The sequence below is a fragment of the Pan troglodytes genome, chromosome 18 (genome assembly GCF_028858775.2).
Source record: "Pan troglodytes isolate AG18354 chromosome 18, NHGRI_mPanTro3-v2.0_pri, whole genome shotgun sequence".
Classification (NCBI taxonomy): domain Eukaryota; kingdom Metazoa; phylum Chordata; class Mammalia; order Primates; family Hominidae; genus Pan; species Pan troglodytes.
The window spans coordinates 31,277,489-31,302,497 of NC_072416.2; the positions used below are offsets into that span (position 1 = coordinate 31,277,489).

Genomic DNA, 25,009 nt, shown 5'->3' on the forward strand with positions numbered 1-25,009 from the left:
TACATACTATATGACTCCAACTACATGGCATTCTGGAAAAGGCAAAATGATGGAGACAGTAAAAAGATCAGGGGTTGCCATGGGCTTAAGATGGAGGGAGGGAGGAGTGGGGAGAGGGAACGAGGAAGGAGTGGGTAGAACATAAAAGATTTTTAGGGAAGTGAAACTATCCTGTATGATACTGGTAATAGGGGAAACATGTCATTACACATGTTAAAGTCCATAGAATACATAACACAAAGTAAACTATAAAATTAGTTAATAATAATATATCAATATTCACTCCTTTGTAATAAATGTACCACACTAACACAATATGTTAATGAGGGGGAAACTGTTGGGATGAAGAAGGCATACGGGAACTCATTGTTTTCTGCTCAATTTTCTGTATATCTAAAAAAGAAAGTCTTTTAATTTAGAAAAATATATCTAAGCTATATTTTAAGGCCTTAATACTGTGACATTAAAGTGTTTAGACACCTAAATAGGACACACGTATTTTACAGTTATCATGGGCATTTTTTCACATTAGCAAAGAGAGGTGTAATTCCGGCAGAAATGCTCAGCAGAATGTCATCTAGAATTTGCTTTAAAATAATCCAGTTGGAGATGAAAGGATAGCAAAGAGGCCTAGATGAAACCAGATGGGCCATTTGTTTCTAATTATAGAAGCTGCGTGTTAAATATGTACAAATTTATTATACTATGCTCCCTATTTTTATGTGCTTCAGAATGTCCATAATAAAAGTGGGGGGAGGATATTTATGGTTAAGAAATTAAAGGAGGCCGGCCGGGTGCGGTGGCTCACACCTGTAATCCCAGCACTTTGGGAGGCCAAGGCAGGCAGATCACGAGGTCAGGAGATCGAGACCATCCTGGCTAACATGGTGAAACCCCGTCTCTACTAAAAATACAATTGTGCCACTGCACTCCAGCCTGGGCAAAAGAGCGAGACTCCGTCTCAAAAAAAAAAAAGAAAAAAAAAAAAATTAAAGGAGGCCAGGCATGATTGCTCACACCTGTAATCCCAGCACTTTGGGAGGGCAAGGCAGGAGGATCACTTGAGGCCAAGAATTTAAGGCCAGCCTAGACAATGTAGCGAGACCCCTTCTCTCCAAAAAATATAAAGGTTAGCCAGGCATGGTGGCATGCATCTGTAGTCCCAGATAGTCGGGAGGCTGAGTGGGAGAATCACTTGAGCCCAGGAGTTTGAGGCTGCAGTGAGCTCTGATTGTACCGCTGCACTCCAGCCAGGGGAATACAGCAAGATCCTGTGACCAAAAAAAAAAAGAAAAGAAAAAAAGAAAGAATCTGGTGCGAAGAGCAATGTTTCCTCAGAAAAAATGAGTAAAGCTACACTAAGACTAGCTATCAACCACTAAAAATAGAGGCCGGGCGGAGTGGCTCATGCCTATAATCCCAGTACTTTGGGAGGCCAAGGCAGGTGGATTGCTTGAGCCCAAGAATTCAAGACCAGCCTGGGCAACATGGCAAAACTCCATCTCTACAAAATAATATAAAAAATTAGCCAGGTGTGGTGGTGCACGCCTGTAGTCCTAGCTACCTGGGGGGCTGAGGTGGGAGAATCACCTGAACCCAAGAGGTCAAGGCTACAGTGAGCCAAAATCATGCCACTGCACTTCATCCTGTGCAACGGAGTGAGACCCTGTCTCAAAAAAAAATTGCATTAAAAATAAAAGTAAATAGACACTAAAATGAAAGCATAGATTATAAGACTGATGAATGTACTCTAAAAAAATTATATAATAAAGCAAAGCCCTTATTTTTTTTTCTTTTTTGGAGACAGGGCCTTTTTTGTCACCTTGGCTGAGTGCAGTGGCACAATCAGAGCTCACTTCAACCTCAAGTTCCTGGGCTTAATTGATCCTCCTCCCTCAGCCTCCCGAGTAGCTAGGACTGCAGGTGCACACCACTACACCAAGCTAATTTTTGACTTTTTGTACAGATGGGGTCTCACTACATTGCCCAAGCTGTGCCAGAATTCCTGGATGCAAGCAATCCTTCTGCTTTGGCCTCCCAAAGCGCTGGGATTGCAAGCATGAGCCACCATACCCAGACAAAGCCCTTCATTTCTTACATATCCATTTAAGGGCCTGAATAAACCAACACATTAAAAAGGAAAAGAATAATTCACATACCAGCGTGAGTAAATTCAAGACTGAGATGATATAATCGGTACCACAAGTCTGGCAATTCTCCAGTTGGTCTAATCCATATGTAACGACCATGTCACAATGTATAGTCATGCTAGGATCCAAGCTGCCGAGCAAAACACCAACACACTCATTAGCAGCTGTCAACACAGCCTCAGAAAAAAACACCTGGTTTGCAGCCGTCACACATCTCATTACTCTGTACAGAACCTGTAAATGGGGAAAACCAGCAGCTTTTTAAAAAAATTCACGTGCTTCCACAAAGCAAGAAAATACTTTTTATTTAATGCAATTTCAACTGAAAATTAACTGCTTGCCTTGCCAGCAGTCTCTTAATATTCTAGTTCTCAGTAGCTGAATAATAATGATGCCTTTACTACAATATGTAAACATGACCTTGGCTAAAAAATCCTAAAGTGCTACTATGACAGGAAATGGAATCTGCCATCCTCTATTTCCCATATACCCAACTTCGTTTCTCCCAATGTCACTAAATGGCTGAAGCTCAGAATCTTTATCATGAAATACACCACGACAGTAATGGTATTGACAGCATGGGAATAGCCTGCCCACACATACTACAAGCTAGCTCTTGGGCTTTTGGGAGTCAATCTTTCAAAACTGAACATACAAGTCACTTTAAGCTTATTAAAGTTTCTATCTACTGATGGTCTCTTTTGAAAGATAAGCACTCTCATGCTTACCACATAATATCTTCAAAAATCATATTATTTCCAATACACACACAAACAAAATCCCCCACTTCACTATAATGGCCAATTGTGTACTAAATTTCTAATAAAATAGGGGAGAAAACAGAGCAAATGTTAAAAAATATTTCTCTAATATTTAACAACCAATACATACAGGATTTTATTTAGTCTACCCATAGTTTTCATTAAAAGTATCCGTGGAGGTTGGGCATAGTGACTGACATCTATCATCCTAGCACTTTGAGAGGATTAGCTGGAAGGTTCGCTTGAGTCCAGGAGTTTGAGACCAGCCATGTCAACATAACAACACCTCATCTCTACCAAATTTGTTTTTAAATTAGTTAGGCGTGGTGGCTCACACCAGTAGTCCCACCAACTACTTGAGAGGCTGAGGTGGGAGGATCACTTAAGCCTGGGAGGTCAAGGCTGCAGTGAGCCAAGATCGTGCCACTGCACTCCAGCCTGGGCAACAGAGACCATGTCTCCAAAAAAAAAAAAAAAAAAAAAAGAGTAGGGGGGGAGAGGGCGGAGGGGGAAGCATTCTTGGCCATGCATGCACAGTGGCTCATGTCTATAATCCCAACACTTTGGGAGGCTGAGGTGGGAAGACTGCTTGAGGCCAAAAGTTCAAGACCAGCCTGGGAAACACTGAGACCCCATCTCTACAAAAATAAAAAATTAGCAGGAGCTATGCTGGGAGGATCACTTGAGCCCAAGAGATAGAGGCTGCACTGAGTCGTGATGGCACCACCCCACTTTAAAAAGAAAAAGAAAAAAAAAGCTGGGTATGGTGACACCCGCTTGTAGGGCTGAGTGAGGTGGGAAGTTCACCTGGGCCCAAGAGTTCAAGACTACAGTGAGCTATGATTGCACTACTACACTCCAGCCTGGGTGACAGAGTGAGGTTCCAGCTCCAAAAATAAATAAAAAAAATAAAAACCCCACCATTCTACCATTCTCAAAGGCCTAAAAGATCCTCATAAATCAATATACACCTATCCTATAAATTATGTCCCTTTTATTTTATGTCTGAATTAACGGCTTTTTATTTCAACTCTGTACAGTCTTCAAACAACCACCTTTTAGACATTAAAAATGAAGCAAAGATATTAAACCATTTTGAAACCATATTGGTTTAAAATACCGATATGCTGGTTTCATTTATCTTTAAGTTCTGACATTTCTGCTCAAGCACACAACTTACTATATAATCAATATCCTATTTTATTTAGCAACATGTTCAGCAAAAGTATATGCTCCTAAAAGTGAGTTTTATCCTAACGGTAAAATTTTCATCAGTTAGATTAAATTTTTTATGGCTGTATCACACATGCTTCTTTCTCCTTATTCAAAGCAGAGTACAATGCCTGGGGTTCATTTCTTGTGTCTTTTCCACTGAACCCTCATTGGATGTGCTATATACAGTGCAGCTAATGTCTGAGGCTGCTGAAGTGTGGCAATCTAGCTACCTCATTTTTAATTTGTTTATGTTCTTTGATATCAAGCTATCAAAGAATATAAAGATACACAAGTTTTCATATGAGTTCCATCTTATGCTCAGAGAAGATTACTTTCTGAGGCTTCTCCTATAGTGTGCTATTCGTAATATGTTGAAAAACTAAAAGGAAACCCAATAATTTAAAAGTAAAATTATAAGAAATATTATTTAAAAATGAAAGAATAAGATTTAAAAATTCAGAGTGGCCTTTTGTCATGGGAGGGTAGGGGAGTTGGATGAAAGGAGGATGAGATACAACAGGATTCCCTGCTTTTCTGGTTATTTAAGAAAGCAGTCAGACAATATATACATATATACATACATACATACATGCTAAACAAATGAAGGATTAATAACAGTTCACCTGGTAAAGAGAAGCATTTACAATGTAAAACAATTTTATTTTTGAATGACACTTCAAATGCCCAAAAGCACTTACATCTGTTACGTATGCCTCAGTAATTGGAGGGCCCGAATTGGGCTGAGGCGTTCCCCAATGCTCCTCAGCACAGTACTAAATACCCGGAGAAGCGCAGCCAGCTTTGGTAATGACACTGATGGAGGAGGGACGTCTTCATCCACTGATTCCCCAGAGGCCACATGGCTGAGGTCCTAGATGTGAATTCACAGCATTCTTAATAAGTAGTACATTGTTTAAAAAAAAAAAAAAAACTCTAAAATATTTCAATCAATTCATTTTAGAATAGATTTTTAGGCTTTTAGAAAGAGAACTGTGGCCCATGAGAATATTCATGACTCTGAATATAAAAATGGGTTTTACCTAATTATTTCAAAAAGCCAACATTAAACCCAATAGACAACAAATTAAGGAAATAATCTCTTAAATCAACTCAGAAAGCTGTTGGGGAAAAATAAATTCTAGCACATATGCTCTAGTTATATGTAGGTATAAATGAAGACGGAAGCTTCTGCCACTCCTGAATTAGTTTTTGGCTAAAAATCTCATTCTAGGTATTCTTTGAGCCACTCAGCTCAACAGTAAGTCCTCCAAACCAAGAGCATGCACATGAAGAGCAAAGGGAGATTACAAGACCTGGTCTACAGATGTGTAACTGAAGAAGTACGATATATGAAAAGGACAAGATTCGCAAAAACTAGGATACTAGAACCAATGTATACATCTACCTAAAATTAAGCACCAAAGTAACAGAAGAGAATGAGATCTTAAGGATAACAAGGGGAAGCATCTCTACAAACTAGAATGTGTGGCTTATGAGAGGTAGATCAGCTTTAAACGTGGGCTGTGAAAAAAGACATTCTAGGTGTGGGGGCAAAGAAAAAACAACGCAGAAGCAAAACATTTCCTTGCTTTTCTAGGAAAGAGTAAACACATCAGTACAGCTAAAGGTACTGAATTCCTGTTGACTAAAAGCAGCAAAGATGAAAAAAAACAAGATGAGGCCAAAATCTTTATGGGAGCCTTGACTGGTTGATCTGAATAGGGGAGAAACACAAAGAGATTCAGATAAGAGATGGCACAGAGTTAAGCCATGACAGTGGGGCCAGAAAAGCCAAGTACCAGTAACAGAGGCTTCAGCAGCGCTCTTAAAGCTCCTATGCTATATTCGTACAGCCACAAAAGCTGGCTGAAGCCAAGGCTTGTCCTCCAAAGTACGATTCAAGATCTCCTGTACATATGTAAGAGAAAAATCTTTAGGAGGTTTTGGTGTTTTGTGTTTTTTTATAACACAACATCAATTTGCTTTAAGACTCTGAAGACTGGGAACAAAAAATAAAAATAAATAACAAAATATGTCTTTAGAAAAATACCAGCTACCGAGAGTATGTAAAGCTTTGCGAAATACGAAGCTTGCAACGTTTCTTTTAGTCTCTCCAGTAATTCTCCTGGTAACTTAAACACATCAGAAATAAATGTTTAAAATACTGACTGGGCACGGGGGCTCATGCCTATAATCCCAGCACTTTGGGAGGCCGACGCGGCTGGATCACCAGTGGTCAGGAGTTTGAGACCAGCCTGGCCAACATGGTGAAATCCCGTCTCTACTAAAAATACAAAAATTAGCTGGGCGTAGTGGCGGGCACCTGTAATTCCAGCTACTCAGGAGGCTGAGGCAGGAGAATCATTTGAACCCAGGAGGTGGAGGTTGCAGTGAGCTGAGATCGTGCCATTGCACTCCAGCCTGAGTGACAGAGCGAGACTCCGTCTCAAAAAAAAAATTTTATTCAAAATATTGCAATGGGCTTGTAATTTCTGCTTAAATGTCAGGAGGTCTGAGCCATTTTAAAATAAATCTAGCACAATTTAAGATTTTTTCTTAACCAAAATTTTAAGAAACAGCTTTCTATATACTCACCTCAGCATATGCTTCCATGTCTTCTAGAAACTGACCAAGAAGAGGCGTAGAAAATGCAAGATCAGCTACCCAAAATGGCTCCAAACTCTGCAACCACCCTTGGAATCGCATAAGAAATTGTGAAAGGGTAGGGGGGAGAAAAAACACCAAAAAATCCAAATTAAAAAAATATAAGAGGCTTCTTTCAAAAAGTATCTGGTTTTCAAGCAGCATACCCTAAAACATGTCCTATATCATAAAATTAAGACTGCTAAACATACTGATCACGATTAACCAATACCTCTTTAATTAATACCTCTTTAATTTCTGCAGAAATTAACAGGTAAATGTTATTTCCTTACTTTTTCAGTAAATTTCATATCTATATTGTCACTACACATGACTTAAGACTAAAATGCCACAATCTACCATTGGCCTGGCTAATCCCAGGGCCACATCTAACCATTAAAGGTGTATACTCATCTCCTCAGTGAAAATGAAACAGACCACTATCACCTGAATATCTTATTTTCAAAAGTTTATTACACCAAGTAAGCTACGAGAAACTATGACACTTGAAACAAGCTGAAATGTGCAAATGAGCCACGCTAGTCATTCACTTAACTCCAAAAAAATGGGAAACAAAACCATTTCTCATTTATGACAATTTTCCAAATTAACCCTATATTTCCTTTTTTAAAAAAATAACCAGAAAAACAATAAAATGTGACAAATAACTTGGATCTTCCATTGTCCACTTCAGGGTATTGCCACTGCAATATATTCTTACCATATACTTTCCTACCAGTACAAACTACAAATAACTTGGGGAAGTCCTGTCTGTACTTACTCTACCCACCTACTAGTAATTTCCTCTGAAAATATATATTTAGCTAACAAGTCATGTTCATTTACAATAAAACATTTCTCTGAATTAGTTTTCTTGCATTATTAAAGAAATGGTATTGATAGATGGTCACTGGGGGACCACTGCTCCTCCCCGACAGTATTTAAATAACTGGTATAGGCTGCAAGACTTACCAGATACCTGCTGCGTGAGCGAAGGTTTCTGAGTATGATCTCTATGCCATCCAACTAATATACCAACTGTATCCTTGATGGAAACAAAGAGAGAGGGGGCCAATCATTTTAAGATATTACTGCCATTCACCTGTGGACCATTTCACAGCAAAAGATCCTAAAAGGAGCATCTATGTTCTACCTACTTGACATTCTAGAAACTTAGAAAGGGGAGAGGGGCAGGAAAATAAAAGAACTACATTTCTGACAACAATGAAATAGTTTATTTTCTTCAAATATTTTAAGGTACGAACGTCAGAAAGAAAAATGCGGCATTTAACCCTGGAACCTCAAATATCACTGATTATATTCAAAGGAGCACAGGCATTGTTTTCCATCTGATTCCTCAGTTCCTCACACACACAACCATCCCCCTCACCCCATGATCTGAACAGCGGAATGAGGAACTCACCCTAAAATCAGTGCTGAAAATATGAGGGTAACATCGAGCCACCAAAAGAATGCACTTAACACATCTGCAAAGCAATTCTGGTGTATCCACATTTTCAAGAATTGACTGCAGGCTGGTCATTACAAGCTTAAAAATAAAAGTTACAAACCGTGAACATTCAACAAAATAGGGAGAAAACAAGCAAATTAGGTTCATTATTTACTAAGTGACTACATAAAAAACTGAGTATGAGACCAAGAAAAATAGATTCTGTAGTTTTAGTTAAAAAAAAAAAGAATTGACTTGTAAATCCCAACTGCTTGGGAGGCTGAGACACAAGAATCGCTTGAACCCAGGAGGCAGAGGTTGCAGTGAGCTGAGATTGCACCGCTGCACTCCAGCCTGGGAAATACAGCCAGACTCCATCTCAAAAAAAAAAAAAAAATTAATAAATAAATAAAATAAATAAATTGAAAATATTTCGCTCCACTAAGCTGTTAAGCTAAAAACAAATACTGTTTTCTCTTCTTCAATGTTTGTTAATATTAGTCCTTTGACATCAGTTAACATTAGTCCTTAATAACATCTGTTTACAATATCCCTAAATGCTCTCTTTAAGATTCTACCTGTGATTAAATTTCAAATACAAAAAAGTAAAATGGATTTGGGAAACTTTTCTATAAAGTACAACAATTACTTTGCAATCCAAAATACAAAGCAAATTTTATATAATTTATGCTTTAGTATATTAGTACTTGCTTCATATGAAAATTAAGGAAGATCAGTATGGCACCACAAATGAATAACATGCAGGCTCAGGTTACCATTATACATAAATTTTTAAAATAAATATATGGCAAAAATAAAATAATAAATAACTATTTGTCATTCCATTGAAAGAATATTTATTTTGCAGCTGTTAAAAAACATTTTTCCCTAAAAAAGGAAAAGCTGTGCTTTACATAGCAATCTTATAAAAGAAATGCTAGAATCAGAAAACCATCATTTTAGGCTGGGTGCAGTGGCTCACACCTGTAACCCCAGCACTTTGGGAGGACGAGGCAGGTGGATCACCTGAGGTCAGGAGTTCAAGACCAGCCTGGCCAGCATGATGAAACTCCGTCTCTACTAAAAATATAAAAATTAGCAGAGCACAGTGGCACATGCCTGTAATCCCAGCTACTCAGGAGGCTGAAGCAAGAGAACTGCTTGAACCTGGGAGGCGGAGGTTGCAGTGAGCTGAGATCGTGCCACTGCCCTCCAGCTTGGACAACAGAGCAAGATTACGTCTCAAAAAGAAAAAAGAAAAAAAGAAAACCATTATTTTGCAATAGCCAATGTTATAATCTACACAGGCACAGACTATCAATGCTAAAAATCATTTAAAAGACATCTTGGGGTAATTACAGAAATTTGAATATAGAACACATATGTAATAAAATTCATTTTCTTAGGTATGATTACAATATTCTTGTTATACAGAAGAAAAACCTTATTCTTGGGAGATGCATACTAAAACATTATGGGGTGAACTGTCATCATGTGTATGGTTTTCAGATGTGTGAGAAAATAAAACTGTGGCAAAATATTAGTAACTGGTAAATCTAGGTGAAGCATATATTATGAAATTATAATCGTATTTACAGGTATTTATTTTACTGGTGCATCTATCTTTCTATGAATGTGAGAATTTTCATAAGAGCTGGGAAAATATTCATAATTATGCATGCAGAATAAGCCCAAGCTGGTGGCATTCTGTTCAGTTACAGGTAATTTTCTGAATCTTCCCTCAAATTTTTCTCAAACCTCTATAATCAAGGGGGAAAATGTTTCATTTTGTTTTGCTTTTTTGAGACAGGGTTGCCTATAATGGAGTGCAGTAGCTTGACCATAGCTCACTGTAGCTTCAACCTCCCAGGCACAAGCGATCCTCCTGCCTCAGCCTCCAAATAGCTGGGATTACAGGTGCATGCCACCATGCCCGACTTATTTTTTTCCTTTTTTTTTTTTGTTTGATAGAAACAGGGTTTCATCATGTTGCCCAGGCTGGTCTCAAACTCCTGGACTCAGGCAATTCACCAGCCTCAGCCTCCCACAGTGCTGGGGTTACAGGAGTGAGCCACCATGCCCAGTTAAAAATACATTTTTTATTTAAAAAAAAAAAAAAAGAACATTCCTTATATTTCCTTTATATTTTTTAAACTACATACCCAAAATAAAGCATATCAAAAACTGTTAAAAAAAAAAAAAACCCTAATATCAGATATTCCAAACACAACAATACCATAATTTAATCACTTAAAATCTTACTCAAAACTAAATCAATGATCTTTTAGGCCAGGTGTGGTGGCTCATGACACTAATCACAGTACTTTGGGAGGCCGAGGCAGGAGGATCACTTGAGGTCAGGAGTTCAAGACCAGCATGGCCAACACAATGAAACCCCATCTCTACTAAAAATACAAAAATTAGCCAGGCTAATGGCACACTCCTGCAATACCAGCTACTCGGGAGGCTGAGGCAGGAGAATCACTTGAACCTGGGAGGCAGAGGTTGCAGTGAGCCGAGATTATGCCACTGCACTCCAGGCTGGACAACAGAGCAAGACTCTGCATCAAAAAAAAAAAAAAAATGAATGATATTTTAATATATTCAGATACACAAATATGAAATAAAACTAAGTAGAGCTGCTATTCATTTACACATAATTATCTTATACCATTTGGAATAAGAATTTGGGGCACGTTAGCAAACCAAAAGGCTCAGAAAGAAGTTGTGATAGTTAGTTCTTGTCTCCCTCTACAAATGTGAAGCACTCTTCTATCCGGCATTACTAGTGGAGTTCCTATTTTCAACTTTGCAAATCATTCTGGTCCTAAGCAATCTCAAAAACAACATTTCTAAAAACCAAAGAGGAAAAAAATCTTTTTTTTTTTTTTTTTTTTTTTTTGAGACAGAGTCTGGCTCTGTCTCCCAGGCAATGGTGCGATCTCGGCTCACTGCAACCTCGGCCTCCCGGGTTCAAGCGATTCTCCTGCCTCAGCCTCCTGAGTAGCTGGGACTACAGGCGCGTGCCACCACGCCCGGCTAGTTTTTGTATTGTTAGTAGAGACGGGGTTTCACCATGTTGGCCAGGATGGTTTCGATCTCTTGACCTCATGATGTGCCCGCCTCGGCCTCCCAAAGTACTGGGATTACAGGCATGAGCCACCGTGCTTGGCTGAGGAAAAAAAATCTTAAAACTAAGTTATTTCAAATCTAACTTCAACGTGTATCTTTTTTTTTTTTTTTTTTTGAGACAGAGTCTCGCTCTGTCCCCCAGGCTGGAGTGCAGTGGTGCGATCTCGACTCACTGCAAGCTCCGCCTCCCAGGTTCACGGCATTCTCCTGCCTCAGTCTCCCAAATAGCTGCGACTACAGGTGCCCGCCACCACGCCCAGCTAATTTTTTTTGTATTTTTAGTAGAGATGGGGTTTCACTGTGTTAACCAGGATGGTCTCAATCTCCTGACCTCATGATCCGCCTGCCTCAGCCTCCCAAAGTGCTGGGATTACAGGCGTGAGCCACCACACCCGGCGTGTAAGCCAATTTTTTAGAAGAAATCTCTCCCTCTCTCTCCACATATATGCATATATGTATGTAGCACTGATCCTTGAACAGTGTATCCTTTACTCAAACTGAGAAAGAGGAATTTTTAAAACATATTTCCTATCAGTAGATAACCCCTATTCTATGTTTCCCTTCTTCAAGCTCCTCTCCAAGGACATGTGTTAAGGGACAATTTTCTTCCCAAGTACATCATGCATTTTTCCCCCCTCATTCTTACCTGCATTACAGATGAAAAGGCTTTCTTTTCTCCCACAGTCTCTAGTGCTTTGTAGGCGGCACATAAGTAGAGGAGTTTAACTTCATCTTTTGCAGATGAGCTAAATTTGCTAAAAATCCACTTGAAGATCTTCTCAGCCTCATAGCTCAGAGAAGCACAAAGAAGGCCGAGACAGCCAGCTCCCTCCTGTCTCAACTCCTGAAGCAATTCGCTACTGTGTTTATTTTAATGCAAACAAAAAACACACACAAAAGGCTTAAGTTTTCTATGATGACACGAGTAATACATCTTACAAAAGAATGTCTTAAGTGGTTTTTTAAATTTCTATTCAAACTACATAAAAGGTTGAAATTTTCTCCACTCTAAATACTACATTCTGTCTAGCCTGCATTGCCCTCAAGTATCTGTCGGACATTACTTTCTTTTTACAAAATCAATTATTTACAAACAGTGAGGGAAGGCCCAAAAATGCTAAATTCCGTCTCAAACTGTATTAAATAACTCTCAGAAAAGGGCAGCAACAAATAATTAGATAAAACACTCTATACATAACTACATTCTACATAATATCCAATATGTAATGACTATAAAATAAAAAATGGTAATAGTTAAATACAGAAACTTAAAAGGATAACAGTAATGATTTACATAGAACTTTAATAAGTAACTCTATAAAACAAAACCATCAAAAGGCACTAAGGTTTATGACCAGCTGAGATAAATTTTGGGTACTTGCCAACACTGCAAATCTTTGGGAATCACCATAACAAAAAATGACCACACACCTCTGGAGACTCTAATAGCCAGAGAATATATGGTTTGGATCCACTCTTACCCAAAGAAGGAAATTCCTTTTTACCTCTATTCTCTAAGCAGTTTCAAATTCTCTAGTTTACAAAAACTTATTTTATTCTTCATGCCTGCATCAAGAGTTTATGCCATTCCATAAGTCAAGACTCAGTTATCCAGTGAGACTAGCAAATTAAAAAAATAAAATATTCCAGCCAGGCACGGTGGCTCATGCCTGTAATCCCAACACTTTGGAAGGCTAAGGTGGGTGGATCACCTGAGGTCAGGAGTTTCAGACCAGCCTGGCCAACATGGTGAAACCCTGTCTCTACCAAAAATACAAAAATTAGCTGGCAGTTGTGGTGCACGCCTGTAGTCCCAGCTACTCGGGAGGCTGAGGCAGGAGAATCACTTGAACCCGGGAGGTGGAGGTTGCAGTGAGCTGAGATCGCACCACTGCACTCCAGCCTGGGCGACACGGTGAGACTCTGGCTCAAAAAATAAATATTCTTTTCAAGTGGATTCCATTTGTATTCAACCGTAATTAACACATAATTACTGCAGATAAAAATGACAAGACCCACTGAAATGTCAATAAATGTTCATAAACAAAGCCAGTGGGTTTGTCTTCTTGTGTATTGTTAAGTAATTTCTAAAAATATATTTTAAAGTCATTTAAACCGAACCATTATTAGTTACTTACCTTTCATTAAGCACGTCATGTACAGCAGCCAAGATATTATCCAATTGTTTAACTAGTACCTTTAAGAGAAAACACATTTAGAAAAACTTCAAATTCCTATACTTTTAATAGCATTGTGTCCTTTTTTACTTGTCTTCCCCTCCAAATTATAATTCAACAGTGCTTTACTTTCTCTATTATTCCCACTCCCCAATGAGCATGTATCAGGAATGTCATGTTTCCTTTCAGCCTATGAAAGAAATTCACCCACTGGAAACATAGAGCTGTGATCATCAACAAAAAAATAAACTCAAAAAGCTTGTTTCATTTACTTTGAAATCCATTTGAAAAATTGACTGATGGATGGAGGGATAGATGGAGAGATATGTGACAAGGCAGTATTTAGGGTAAAATGTTAACGACAAAAATTAGATGACGGGTTTAACAGATTCAATGTCAAATTCTTTCAACTTGCTATATATTTGAAACTACTCATAATAAAATTTGGAAGGAGGAGAAACTTGCTTTGATCCAAGTGTCATCTGCCTCACTAGACCATTTTCATTAATTTTCTCCTGCTCATTGTCAAGTTCTTTTTTTTTTTTAAGATGGAGTTTCACTCTTTTCGCCCAGGCTGGAGTGCAATGGCGTTGATCTCAGCTCACTGCAACCTCCGTCTCCTGGGTTCAAGCGATTCTCCTGCCACAGCCTCCCATGTAGCTGGAATTACGGTCATGTGCCACCACGCCCAGCTAATTTTGTATTTTTAGTAGAGATGGGGCTTCACTATGTTGGGCAGGCTGGTATCGAACTCCTGAACTCAGGTGATCCACCCACCTTGGCCTCCCAAAATGCTGGGATTACATGCATGAGCCACCACACCTGGCCCATATCAAGTTCTTAATTGGTGTAAAGAAAGTGAAGAAAAAAATTTAACCCTTCCTATACTTTGTTACATTTCTGTTGTTGTTTTAAGAGACAAGGACTCCCTCTGTCGCCCAGGTTGACATGCAGAGGTGTGATCATATCTCACTGCAACCCTGAATTCCTGGGCTCAAGTGATTCTTCCACCTCAGCCAGGTGTAGTGGCACATGCCTGAAGTCCCAGCTACTCAGGAGGCCACAGCGGGAGGATAGCTTGAATCCAGGAGTTTGAGACTACAGTGAGCTATGATTGTGCCACTGCACTCCAGCCTGGGCGACAGAGCAAGATCTTGTCTTTAAGAAGAAAAAGAAATTACATATTAGAGAGCATTAAGTTCTTGATCATCATAATACAGACTTTCCCCATTCTTAAACTACTCAAGGTAGCATTACCTAGTTTATTATGGAAACACAAAAATCCTCATATTTCCAAACATACTATACTTACCAGCTTATTTTCTGGTTGCTGAATAAATTCTTTCAACTGCTTTACAGTAGCCAATCTTCGGTCTCGGTCGTTTTCCGGGGTGATCCTCCGAAGAAGATTTGACAGTCGAGACTCATCACAATAAGACATCGATCTCTCTGTGAATATATAAACATTTTGTTGTCCACTGAGTATACATAAGCAAAGGAATTTTTAAATTTTAAAATAATTTTTAAATTTTTAAAATTAAAAATTATTTAAATAATAATTAAATTATTATGGTGGCTCATGCCTGTAATCCCAGTACTTTGGAAGGCGGGTAGATCACATGAGTTCAGGAGTTTGAGACTAGCCTGGGCAACATGGTGAAACCCTGTCTCCACAGACACACAAAAAATTACATAAACTAGCCAGCCAAGGTGGTGTGCACCTGTAGTCCCAGCTACTCGGGAGGCTGAGGCAGGAGAATCACTGGAGCCCCTGAGGCGGAGGTTGCAGTGAGCCGAGATCACCCCATTGCACTCCAGCCTGGGTGACAGAGCAAGACCCTCTCTCAAAAATAAAATTACATCAAAAGTCACAGTCCACTGGTCAATAAAAGCTCAGGGAATATAGGTCCTATCGCTCTTTTGTTCAACTCTGTATTCCAAATCCCAGCAGAGTGCCTGGCACATAACAGACCCTCAAAAAAATATTTGCTGAAGGAAACGAGAAATGAATAACCCTAGGCCAACTGAACACCTCATTCCAGAGGACTGGCTGGGAGAGAAAAAAGAAAGGCCTTAGTAACAACTTTCTTTGGGTCCATTCCAAACTGTTTTCAACATGCAGGTAAAGAGCCTGGGTGTAGGTAAATTAAACAACTTCCAAGGGGTATGGATAAAGTCTCAATCGAGTAAAAACAGGATATAGGCTTCTACTTATCATCTAGGTATCCCACTGGAGGAAAGCCTCTTATTCACATTATCATCATTTCCCTGGGATGAAGTTTTGGGGAGCCATAATCACACATTTAGTTCAACAAATGTCTAATTATCATCTACCACATGCAAGGCATGCCTCCACTAGAAAGGTAGCAAACCACAACTTTTCTCCCCTTATTTTTTAATCACAAGAACAAGCAAACAATAGTGAATACTATTAGTATATTAACGATGCCTTTAACAACTAGATTTTTGCTGGGCGAGGTGGCTCTTGCCTGTAATTACCCAGCACTTTGGAAGGCCAAGGCAGGCAGATCACTTGAGCCCAGGAGTTCAAGACCAGCCTTGGCAACATGGTACAACCCCATCTCTACGAAAAATACAAAAATTAGCTGGGCACAGTGGCCCAGCTACTCAGGAGGCTGAGGTGGGAGGATCGCTTTAGCCTGGGAAGCAAAGGTTGCAGTGAAATCACACTAGCGCATTCCAGCCTGGGTGACAGAGCGAGACTGTCTCAGAAAACAAAACAAAACAAAAAACTCAATTTTTGCAAAACATTTTCGACTGTGCTATTTACCATAATTAGCCAATACATACGTAAACAACAAATCACAAAGGGTCTGACAGTTTCATTTCTAAGGTATGAGAAAAAATTGATAATAAAAGAAACCAGAAGGCTGGGCATGGTGGCTCACACCTGTAATCCCAGCATTTTGGAAGGCCGAGGAGGGCAGATCACGGGGTCAGGAGTTTGAGACCTGCCTGGCCAACATGGTGGAACCTCATCTCTACTAAAGATACAAAAAATTAGCCGGGCGTGGTGGCACGCTCCTGTAATCCCAGCTACTCGGGAGGCTGAGGCAGGAGAATCACTTTAATCTGGGAGGTGGAGGCTGCAGTGACCTGAGATCGCGCCATTGCACTCCAGCCTGGGTGACAGGGAGATACTCCATCTCATAAATAAATAAATAAATAACTACAAGGGGAACAACACACACTGGATCCTTTTGGAGGGTGGGGGGTGGGAGGAAGGAGAGGATCAAGAGAAACAACCAGTGGGTACCAGGCTTAATACCTGGGTGATAAAATAATCTATACTACAAACCCTCATGACACAAGTTTACCAGTGTAACAAATCTGCACTTGTATCCTGAATTTAAGTTAAAAAAAAAAAAAAAGAAAGAAACTACAATGTCTGAGAGAAGAATAGCATTTTTACAAATCCCTAGCCCATAGAGTATTTCAATAAGGACAGATACCAAAAATGTCATCAAGTTACCGGCTGGGAAATTAGGCTCTACTTACAATTCTGTCACTAGCAAACTACATGACCCTGAGCCTTTGAAGAAGAGGAATTCTTTACTGAACAACTTTAGAGTCGCTGTTTAGCTTCTATAATATCATAAGTCTAAGGCTTCAAACACTCTATTTTAACAAACAGCATACATAGCCTTTGAATTCATTCCACTTGTGAAAACATAAAAAGAAATCCGTTTTTTAAAAGTTATATACCAACAATAAAAGCTACAGGCACAAAGATTTTCACCAAGATACACGAAGCACACACACAGTATAAAAAAAAAAAAAAAACTCAAAAACTAAATGTCCAAAAAGTAATTACATCTGACAAAGCCCATAACTCAGCTTTACCGATAAATTTCTCTTTAAGGAAAAAAATTATCATTACCTCTAATCCTCTGAACTTTCTTTTTTGTTGTTGTTTTTTTGAGACGGAGTCTTGCTCTGTCACCCAGGCTGGAGTGCAGTGGCGCAGTCAGCTCACTGCAAGCTCTGCCTCCCGGGTTCACACCATTCTCCTGCCTCAGCCTCCCGAGTAGCTGGGACTACAGGCGCCCGCCACCGCGCCCAGCTAATTTTTTGTATTTTCAGTAGAGACAGGGTTTCACCGTGTTAGCCAGGATGGTCTCGATCTCCTGACCTCGTGATCTGCCCGTCTCGGCCTCCCAAAGTGCTGGGATTACAGGCGTGAGCCGCTGCACCCGGCCAATCCTCTGAACTTCCAAGGCACTCACCTATACAGTGAGGCTATGTCATAAGGCAGAAATGCTATCAGTGTATTTAACTTTAGAAAAGTGCCCACTCAAGGCAGGGCCTGGTGGCTCACGCCTGTAATGAGCACGTGTGATCACTTCAGGTCAGGAGCTCGAGACCAGCCTGGCCAACATGATGAAACCCTGTCTCCACTAAAAATGCAAAAATCAGCTGGGTGTGGTGGCATGCACCTGTAATCCCAGCTACTTGGGAGGCTGAGGCACGAGAATCACTTGAACCTGGGAGGCGGAGGTTGCAGTGAGCAGAGATTGCAGCACTGCGCTCCAGCCTGGGTGACAGAGCAAGACTCTGTCTCAAAAAAATATATTGAAAACAACAACAACAAAAAAACCAGAAAAGTACCCACTCTAGGGGGCGGGGGAAGGAGAGCATCAGCAAGAATAGCTTAATGGATGCTGGGTTTAATACCTAGATGATGGGATGATCTGTGCAGCAAACTACCATGGCACACGTTTACCTACATAACAAACCTGTACATCCTGCACATGTACCCTGAACTTAAAAGAGAGAGAGAAAAAAAAAAAAGACAGAAAAGTACCCCCTCTCGATATATATCTATATCCTCCACAGGCCCAAGAGTTCAAGGACTTGCTGTAGTAGGAGCCTACTATGCACTATACATTCAATATCCACGATAATTGGGTAAACCTTTTCTGTAAGATCTTATCCAGTCTTCTAATCTTGTTTTAAGAGAATTCTCTTTTAAAATGTACTATAGCCTTTCTAGTGGGAAATTAACAATTCACAGGAAAAGAATGTAAACAATTTTTACCTGCACAGTAGGCTAATCAACTTATGCCTTTGCAAGGCATTAGTAAGAGGCATCCAGAATAAGAGGAGATACAAGTCTTTGGAAGGTGTATGTGATTGGTCCCCGTTTTCCCAGCCTTACCCTGTGATTTCCTCATGTCTTTGGTGGCTAAAGCACGACTGCCATGCTGAATACTGGCGAACTCAGGGCTGGTCACATTGTTAACCCTCAGCTCTTGCCCCAACGACTTCCGACCATAAGTATTTTCCCCAGATCCCCCACTGACACTGTAGCCACCTACAAACAGCCATGTGTACGTCATTTAAATATGATTGTTCATTTCATTCAGTCAATTTCCTGATAGCTCAGGATCTTATTACTCAATCTGCAGCTCAACCAGCCTTTGCTTCTCCTACCTTTTTCCTGTACTGTCTGCCTTGAAAATCATTTTCATTTCTTTTAATACACCTTTGAAGTTAAATTAATTTTTGATCCCTTCATTGGAAAATAAGCAAAGAAATGAAAACTAAATTAAATCAAATTTTGCACCTTGTTTTAAAACTTTCTTGAAGTTTAGAGACAGTAGCCAAGAGGAACTTCAACCTTAGCTAAATATTTTTGAAAATAAAAACAAAAATAGTATTGTATCTTTTTTTGTAAGAAAACTGCATTGATGAATTATGTATGGAAAAATTTTAAATTTTAAAAATAATAAAGTGGATAAACGTCCTATGAAGTTTTCAGAAATAACACTGCATTTGTTATTCATATTTTAAATATATTAGAAGAAAGCAAGAAAGTTGGGGGTGTAAGAAGGCAGGAAGGTGGGATAGGTAGGTTCAAAAAACATGCTTGTAGCAATAAGAAAATATATATACCCTTTTCGTCATTCTGTATGTCAGCGTGGACTCTGGTATCATCGTGCCTTTGCCGAGACACCACAGCTGAATTTGAAGGTTGCAGTCCGTAAGAGGAAGAACCACCTCTATCTCTGGATGAAGAATATTTTAAATTACCTGGGTCGGCTGATGCACTATCAGTTCTATAAAAAGAGAAAAGTTTATTAGAACTTTAAATAACATAAATAAATCTTTCTTTAAACAAGCCTCTCTTCTCCCAAATTTTACATTTAACCATTACTATTGTATTTAGTGTAATATGTACTATATATTATATGTAAGCACTCAGCCGTCTAATAAGAAGTCTTTCACTGGGAAGAGATTCTCAATGGATGAAATGCCAACTTTTCAGTCTCTTCTACTGTTCTAAAGACCCATTCAGAAATATGAATAACTACTGGGATTAGGGTGACTTTGCTGGTTTTAGCATTGAAAGTCTCCTGTCCCAGGCAAAACAGGACAATTGGTTACTCTGGTCCAGTGTTCTCCTCACGTGACTTGATAATAAGAATAATTCTTTCTAAATTCTCCCCCCATGGAGAGGGTTAATCAGTCAAAACATTTCAGCCTTTCCTGTCATAAAAATAAAAAACACTGGCAGCATGTCAGGGATGGGCAATGTCTTACCAAGTTATTTTCTAAGTACTGATTAGGTACTGTAGTATTGAAGACCCCACTGAAGATGCCTTAATTGTAAAGAGTAGCAATCAAAATTTTAAAAAGTAAAAAAGAAGACATTTTAAGAAAATAAAAGGTATCAGAAATGCAATAAAGTTATATCGGAAAGTTGTAGTTCATAATCTATTTAAAATTCAGGTTCTGTTTAGAATAATACCTGATGCTTATTAGTAAACAAGTAGGGTACAGCCAAGGGTAAAAGTGTGTCCTCATCTAAGTATCTGCTCTATGCTTCAACTGCCTCATAAGTAAAACAGAGCTGAGTTACAAGACTTCTCATGAGTGTTACTCTTTCAGCCATCAATCATAAACTATCAAGAAAGAAGACAACAAAATAATCTGTTATAGCATATGAAAAATCCAAGTAAGTTCTTCCCCTACTGATTTTCTCCTGAGAGGAACAACTTTGAGGAAAAAAAAAAAAAAAAAAGAAAAAGAAAATCACTTCTATGATATTTACTAAAAATGCTTTCTCAACCTTTTAGAACCTGAATCTTTTAGAAAAGTTTAGGACACTGGCAAGGCCAGAAACTAACCTATTCTTCTACGCTTTACCCCTCCCTCTATGGTGTAAAAGTGACAGCAGTGTTTGTATACTGTATATATTTCGTTTAGAGTTTATTAGTCTTTCCTTGCTCCCAAAAATACTAAACATAAAACTTTGCATGAGCTCAGTTGGACACCTTGATCTGCACTTACTGCAATCACTGTTAATACAGAATGCAGACAATAGGTCCAATTAAACTTGGATATCTAACTGGTACAAGTCATTACTTATAAAGGATCTCAATCTGAAACTTCATGAAATTCAAAACCTAGCATACTAAAATGACTAAGGCTCCATAAGGAGTATCTTCTAATATTCAGAGTTCACTTATTCATAAAGCTAAGTACTTCGAACATAAGGGAAAATAAAATCTATGGAATTTCAAGAAAAATGTATGAGAATATTTTCTGAGTATACTAAGTCTATAAGCATTAAAATATTAACTCAATGGACCATAACTTTTTTAAACTAATGAAAAGACATTCCTTATGTACCTACAAATAGCACATTTAACATGCGTCTATATAAATCATAGCATACCATTACTTTCTGAAAGGAGACTGAAACGTAAGAGAGCTTATAATCTTTTCTGACAGGGTTTGAACTTTATATGTATGCCACGGTAAGCTCTTATTAGATGAGCGAATAAAATAAGCACTTGACTAATTCAGAAACACAAAGATAACTGAAGTCTGCCAATATTTAAACATATCTTCACTTCCTGTTTTCATCATGTTTACTTATCTCCTACACTACCTTTACTATTAAGAGTTAAATGTTTGTATCATTTTCTGGTGACACAGTAGTACCATAAGGCAGCAGAGAATACAAGTTAAAAAAAGATCTGGGCTCAAATCCCAGCTCCAGCACTGAAAAGTATGTGTGCCTTTGCACAAATAACTTGATCTCCAAGCCTTGGTTGTCTCTTGCATAAAATGAGGATGATACCTATCTAACATGTAAGGTTGTTGTCAGGCTAAAATAAGATAATGAATTATAAAGAAACACTTAGTTTGCAGGGTATGTTAAAAGTTGTTATGACCATAATACAAAATAAACTCAAAGTTTCCAGTCTAAAAGACAATGTAAAAACAGTTCATGAGTATATGAATATAATCAAAACAAGTTTTTACAGTCAATATAGAGCAACTTAAATACTTCACTGAAGAAAGCAGGTAATCTGTTGCTACCAACAATGTGTTTCCAACTAGGAAGCATCTGATTTCCAACTAAACTGTAAAACCAGGAGCAGCTTCCCCGTTGGTTAGAAATAAGGTTTCTAAATCCCCTAAGTTATGAACACTGAGATTTTTTCCCAAAAAAAATCTGTGTTTTCAGAAATATAACAAAAAAAACTGGAATAGAGCCACCGTCTCAGAAATACCAGAAAACTCCCTAGTTGCCAAATTATTTTAATACAAATTGATCAAAGCATCCCCAACCAGAACTCAGGTTGTAAGCATTCTGAACCTAAAAGCACAAAATGGTTTAGCATTTATAAGAAATTTCTATTTTTATATAATCTTGACTGCTTAGGTTTCAAAAAATGTCAATGTCAGGCTGTTAGCACCAACAAGATCATCCCAGTCCAATAAATAGAGAACTGTTAAAGAACGGAAATGAGCACTTAAAATGAGGCAATCAAAGCCACAAAATAGAAACTGCAGATTTGAACTCCAAGAAGCAGGCATGAATGTTAGGCTAGTTAGTTAGAAGAGCTGAAAGGGATATCATCTGCCAGAATTAGTGTCTCAATTTAGTGAAAAAAGAAAATCTATCTGTTAAGTCTAAGAATCCTAGCAAGGATCCAAAAATACCTCTACAGCCCCTTTAATATTCTAAAAATATCATGGAGAGAAAAAAAAAGAAATGCATAAATTTCCCCAAAACGATCAAACTGAAGTTAAAGCCTGATGTACATGCCACATGAGAGGTAAGTTTCTAAAGCTCATACCTCAAAAATCGCCTTTGTGATGTTTTGCATCAAGTCAATCTGTAAGACAGTAGTTACAATATTAGTGAAGACAGTGGGTTAAAACATTTGTTGTTCAAACATGGAGCAAATATCATTCATGAGTTAGGTGCCTTTAGTTGAACTATGGTCCCATTAGGGTTCATAGATTAAAGCAAAAATTCAGGTGGAAAGACACTCTGTGCCTTACAGGATAAAGAGGCTTAATGTGGCAACCAAAAAAATTTTAGTACATAAGAGAATTTAAATGTTAACTATAACATACAAATCACATGCAAATATAGTTACCACTTATTTTAGTTACCTATTCTCAATATACAGAAAAATGCCACAAATCTAGGAGGCCATTCGTTTCAAATGACCGGAATCCTCAGACCTCACACCAACAAGCCACCATGTGCTGGGGATGGTATCGCCTGACTAAATGTAGCCTTGCAGTCCATTCTTGTAAGTATTAGAGAGAAAAAGAGAGAGAGCGTCATCTCTGGAAAGTGTGAAGTCAGGGAATTCCCTACTAGGAAGCATTTCCATAAAGCACCCCAAAATGACTTGATGCAAACACCACACCTAGTGGTGTCACTGGAGTAAGCATCATATTACTTCAAATTGCTTTTACCTAGGTTTATTAAGGGATTTTGCTCTCATGGTGAGATCTAATTTGTAATGGATATAAACCAGGAAATGAGATTTGCACTAAAGCCAATGAAGTAGGAATGTACTTATTCTCTAAAGTAGCAAAGATAGTCTCACTGTCACAGAGCAGTTACAGGATATGTTGCTTTCCATACTAATGGTTAATACCACTTGGAAATGATTTACCCTTCAAAAATAAATTCAAGGTTTTCCCCTGTAATGCCTCTTACCTGGATTCAAACATGCTTTAATGAGGAATAAGAGAAAGGGTGAAACTATGAATAACCCTGGGCCTTGTATCATTACATTAGAAACACTGCTCTAAATATGAGTCTATGGCTAAAATATTAATTTGAGAGGCTCAGGGAATTTATTATACAAATCTCTTCTTGCAGAGAACTTTTAAGTTCAAATTTAATAAAACAAAACAGAACCATTCCATGTCAAAATTGTAAATGAGTATGCATCAGTTTTGCAATACTGAAATATTAAATTAATATAATTTATTGGTAAAACTAGCTTAGCTACCTAAGTATTAAGTGTCTATAATAACCAAATCTTAATTATCCATTTATGGGTGATTTGTTTCCTTTTTTGAGACAGGGTCTCACTCTGTCACCCAGGCTGGAGTGCACTGGCATGACCATAGCTCACTGCAGCCTCGACCTCATGGGTTCAGCCTCTCAAACAGCTGGGACCACAGGTGCATGCCACTCCATTTAGCTAATTTTTTATTTTTATGTTTTTTGGAGACAGGTGTCTGATTATGTTGCTCAGGCTGCTCTCAAATTCCTGGACTCAAGCAATCCTCCCACCTCAGCCTCCCAAAATGCTAGGATTAGAAGCATGAGTGACCACATCTGGACTGTCACCAATTTTTAACTGTCTGTCAACTAAACAGCCAATATAGACTGATAAAATATACTTAACTATTGTAAAATTGTCAAGAATTGTATCTTCACCAACGAGAGGTCTGGCTTTTACCTGTGAATTCTGGAAGGTAATCTCTAAACTCTTGAAATGTCATACCTAATAAGAGGGTCCTGGCCAGGAGCAGTGGCTCACACCTGTAATCCCAGCACTTTGGGAGGCCAAGGCGGGCAGATCGCTTGAGGTCAGCATTTTGAGACCAGCCTGGCCAGCATGGTGAAACCTGTCTCTACTAAAAATACAAAAATTAGCCAGGCATGGTGACGGGCACCTGTAATAATCCCAGCTACTCAGGAGGCTGAGGTTTCAGTGAGCTGAGATCATGCCACTGCACTCCAGCCTGGGCAACAGAGCAAGACTATCTCCAAAAAAAAAGGGGGGGGGGGCAGCGGTGGGGGAAAGTGTCCTTGTTCATCTGGGGGCTTTAGGCCACAGCAGAGTCTAATAATGTGGCTTATGGTGGGGGCTTTGAGTCACATGGATCAGCTTGGCCTCCAGTGGGGCTGGAGACTAAGGTTAGCCACATGGGCATGCAACCATGGAACCCCAGTAAAAACGCTGGACATAAAAAATAGAGTGAGCTTCCCTGGTTGGCAATAATCCATGAGTATGGTCGCACATCAGTGCCACCAGGAAGGTGTCATTTTTCACAACTCTACAGGGACAGGACAATTCGAAACTCCAACATTTGGAACTTCCCCGAACTCTGCCCTATGCACCTCTACCCTTGGCTCGTTCTAATCTGAATCCCTAAACTGCAATAAACTCTAACCATGGGTATGAG

At 38.9% G+C, this 25,009-nt stretch overlaps 1 protein-coding gene across 1 annotated transcript in view; it reads right to left on the reverse strand.

Moving 5' to 3' along the window:
• Positions 1–25,009, reverse strand: part of LOC129135255 (serine/threonine-protein kinase SMG1-like) — a 41,457-nt gene that overhangs the window by 1,061 nt on the left and 15,387 nt on the right. The window contains exons 2-9 of the mRNA XM_054669080.2: positions 14,841–14,977; positions 13,490–13,548; positions 11,998–12,211; positions 8,193–8,318; positions 7,742–7,814; positions 6,722–6,819; positions 4,825–4,997; positions 2,160–2,384 (exon numbers count right to left, since the gene is read on the reverse strand). Of these exons, the coding sequence (XP_054525055.1) occupies positions 4,830–4,997; positions 6,722–6,819; positions 7,742–7,814; positions 8,193–8,318; positions 11,998–12,211; positions 13,490–13,548; positions 14,841–14,977 (875 nt within the window). The 3' untranslated portion in view covers positions 2,160–2,384; positions 4,825–4,829. The remainder of the gene's footprint in view (positions 1–2,159; positions 2,385–4,824; positions 4,998–6,721; positions 6,820–7,741; positions 7,815–8,192; positions 8,319–11,997; positions 12,212–13,489; positions 13,549–14,840; positions 14,978–25,009) is intronic.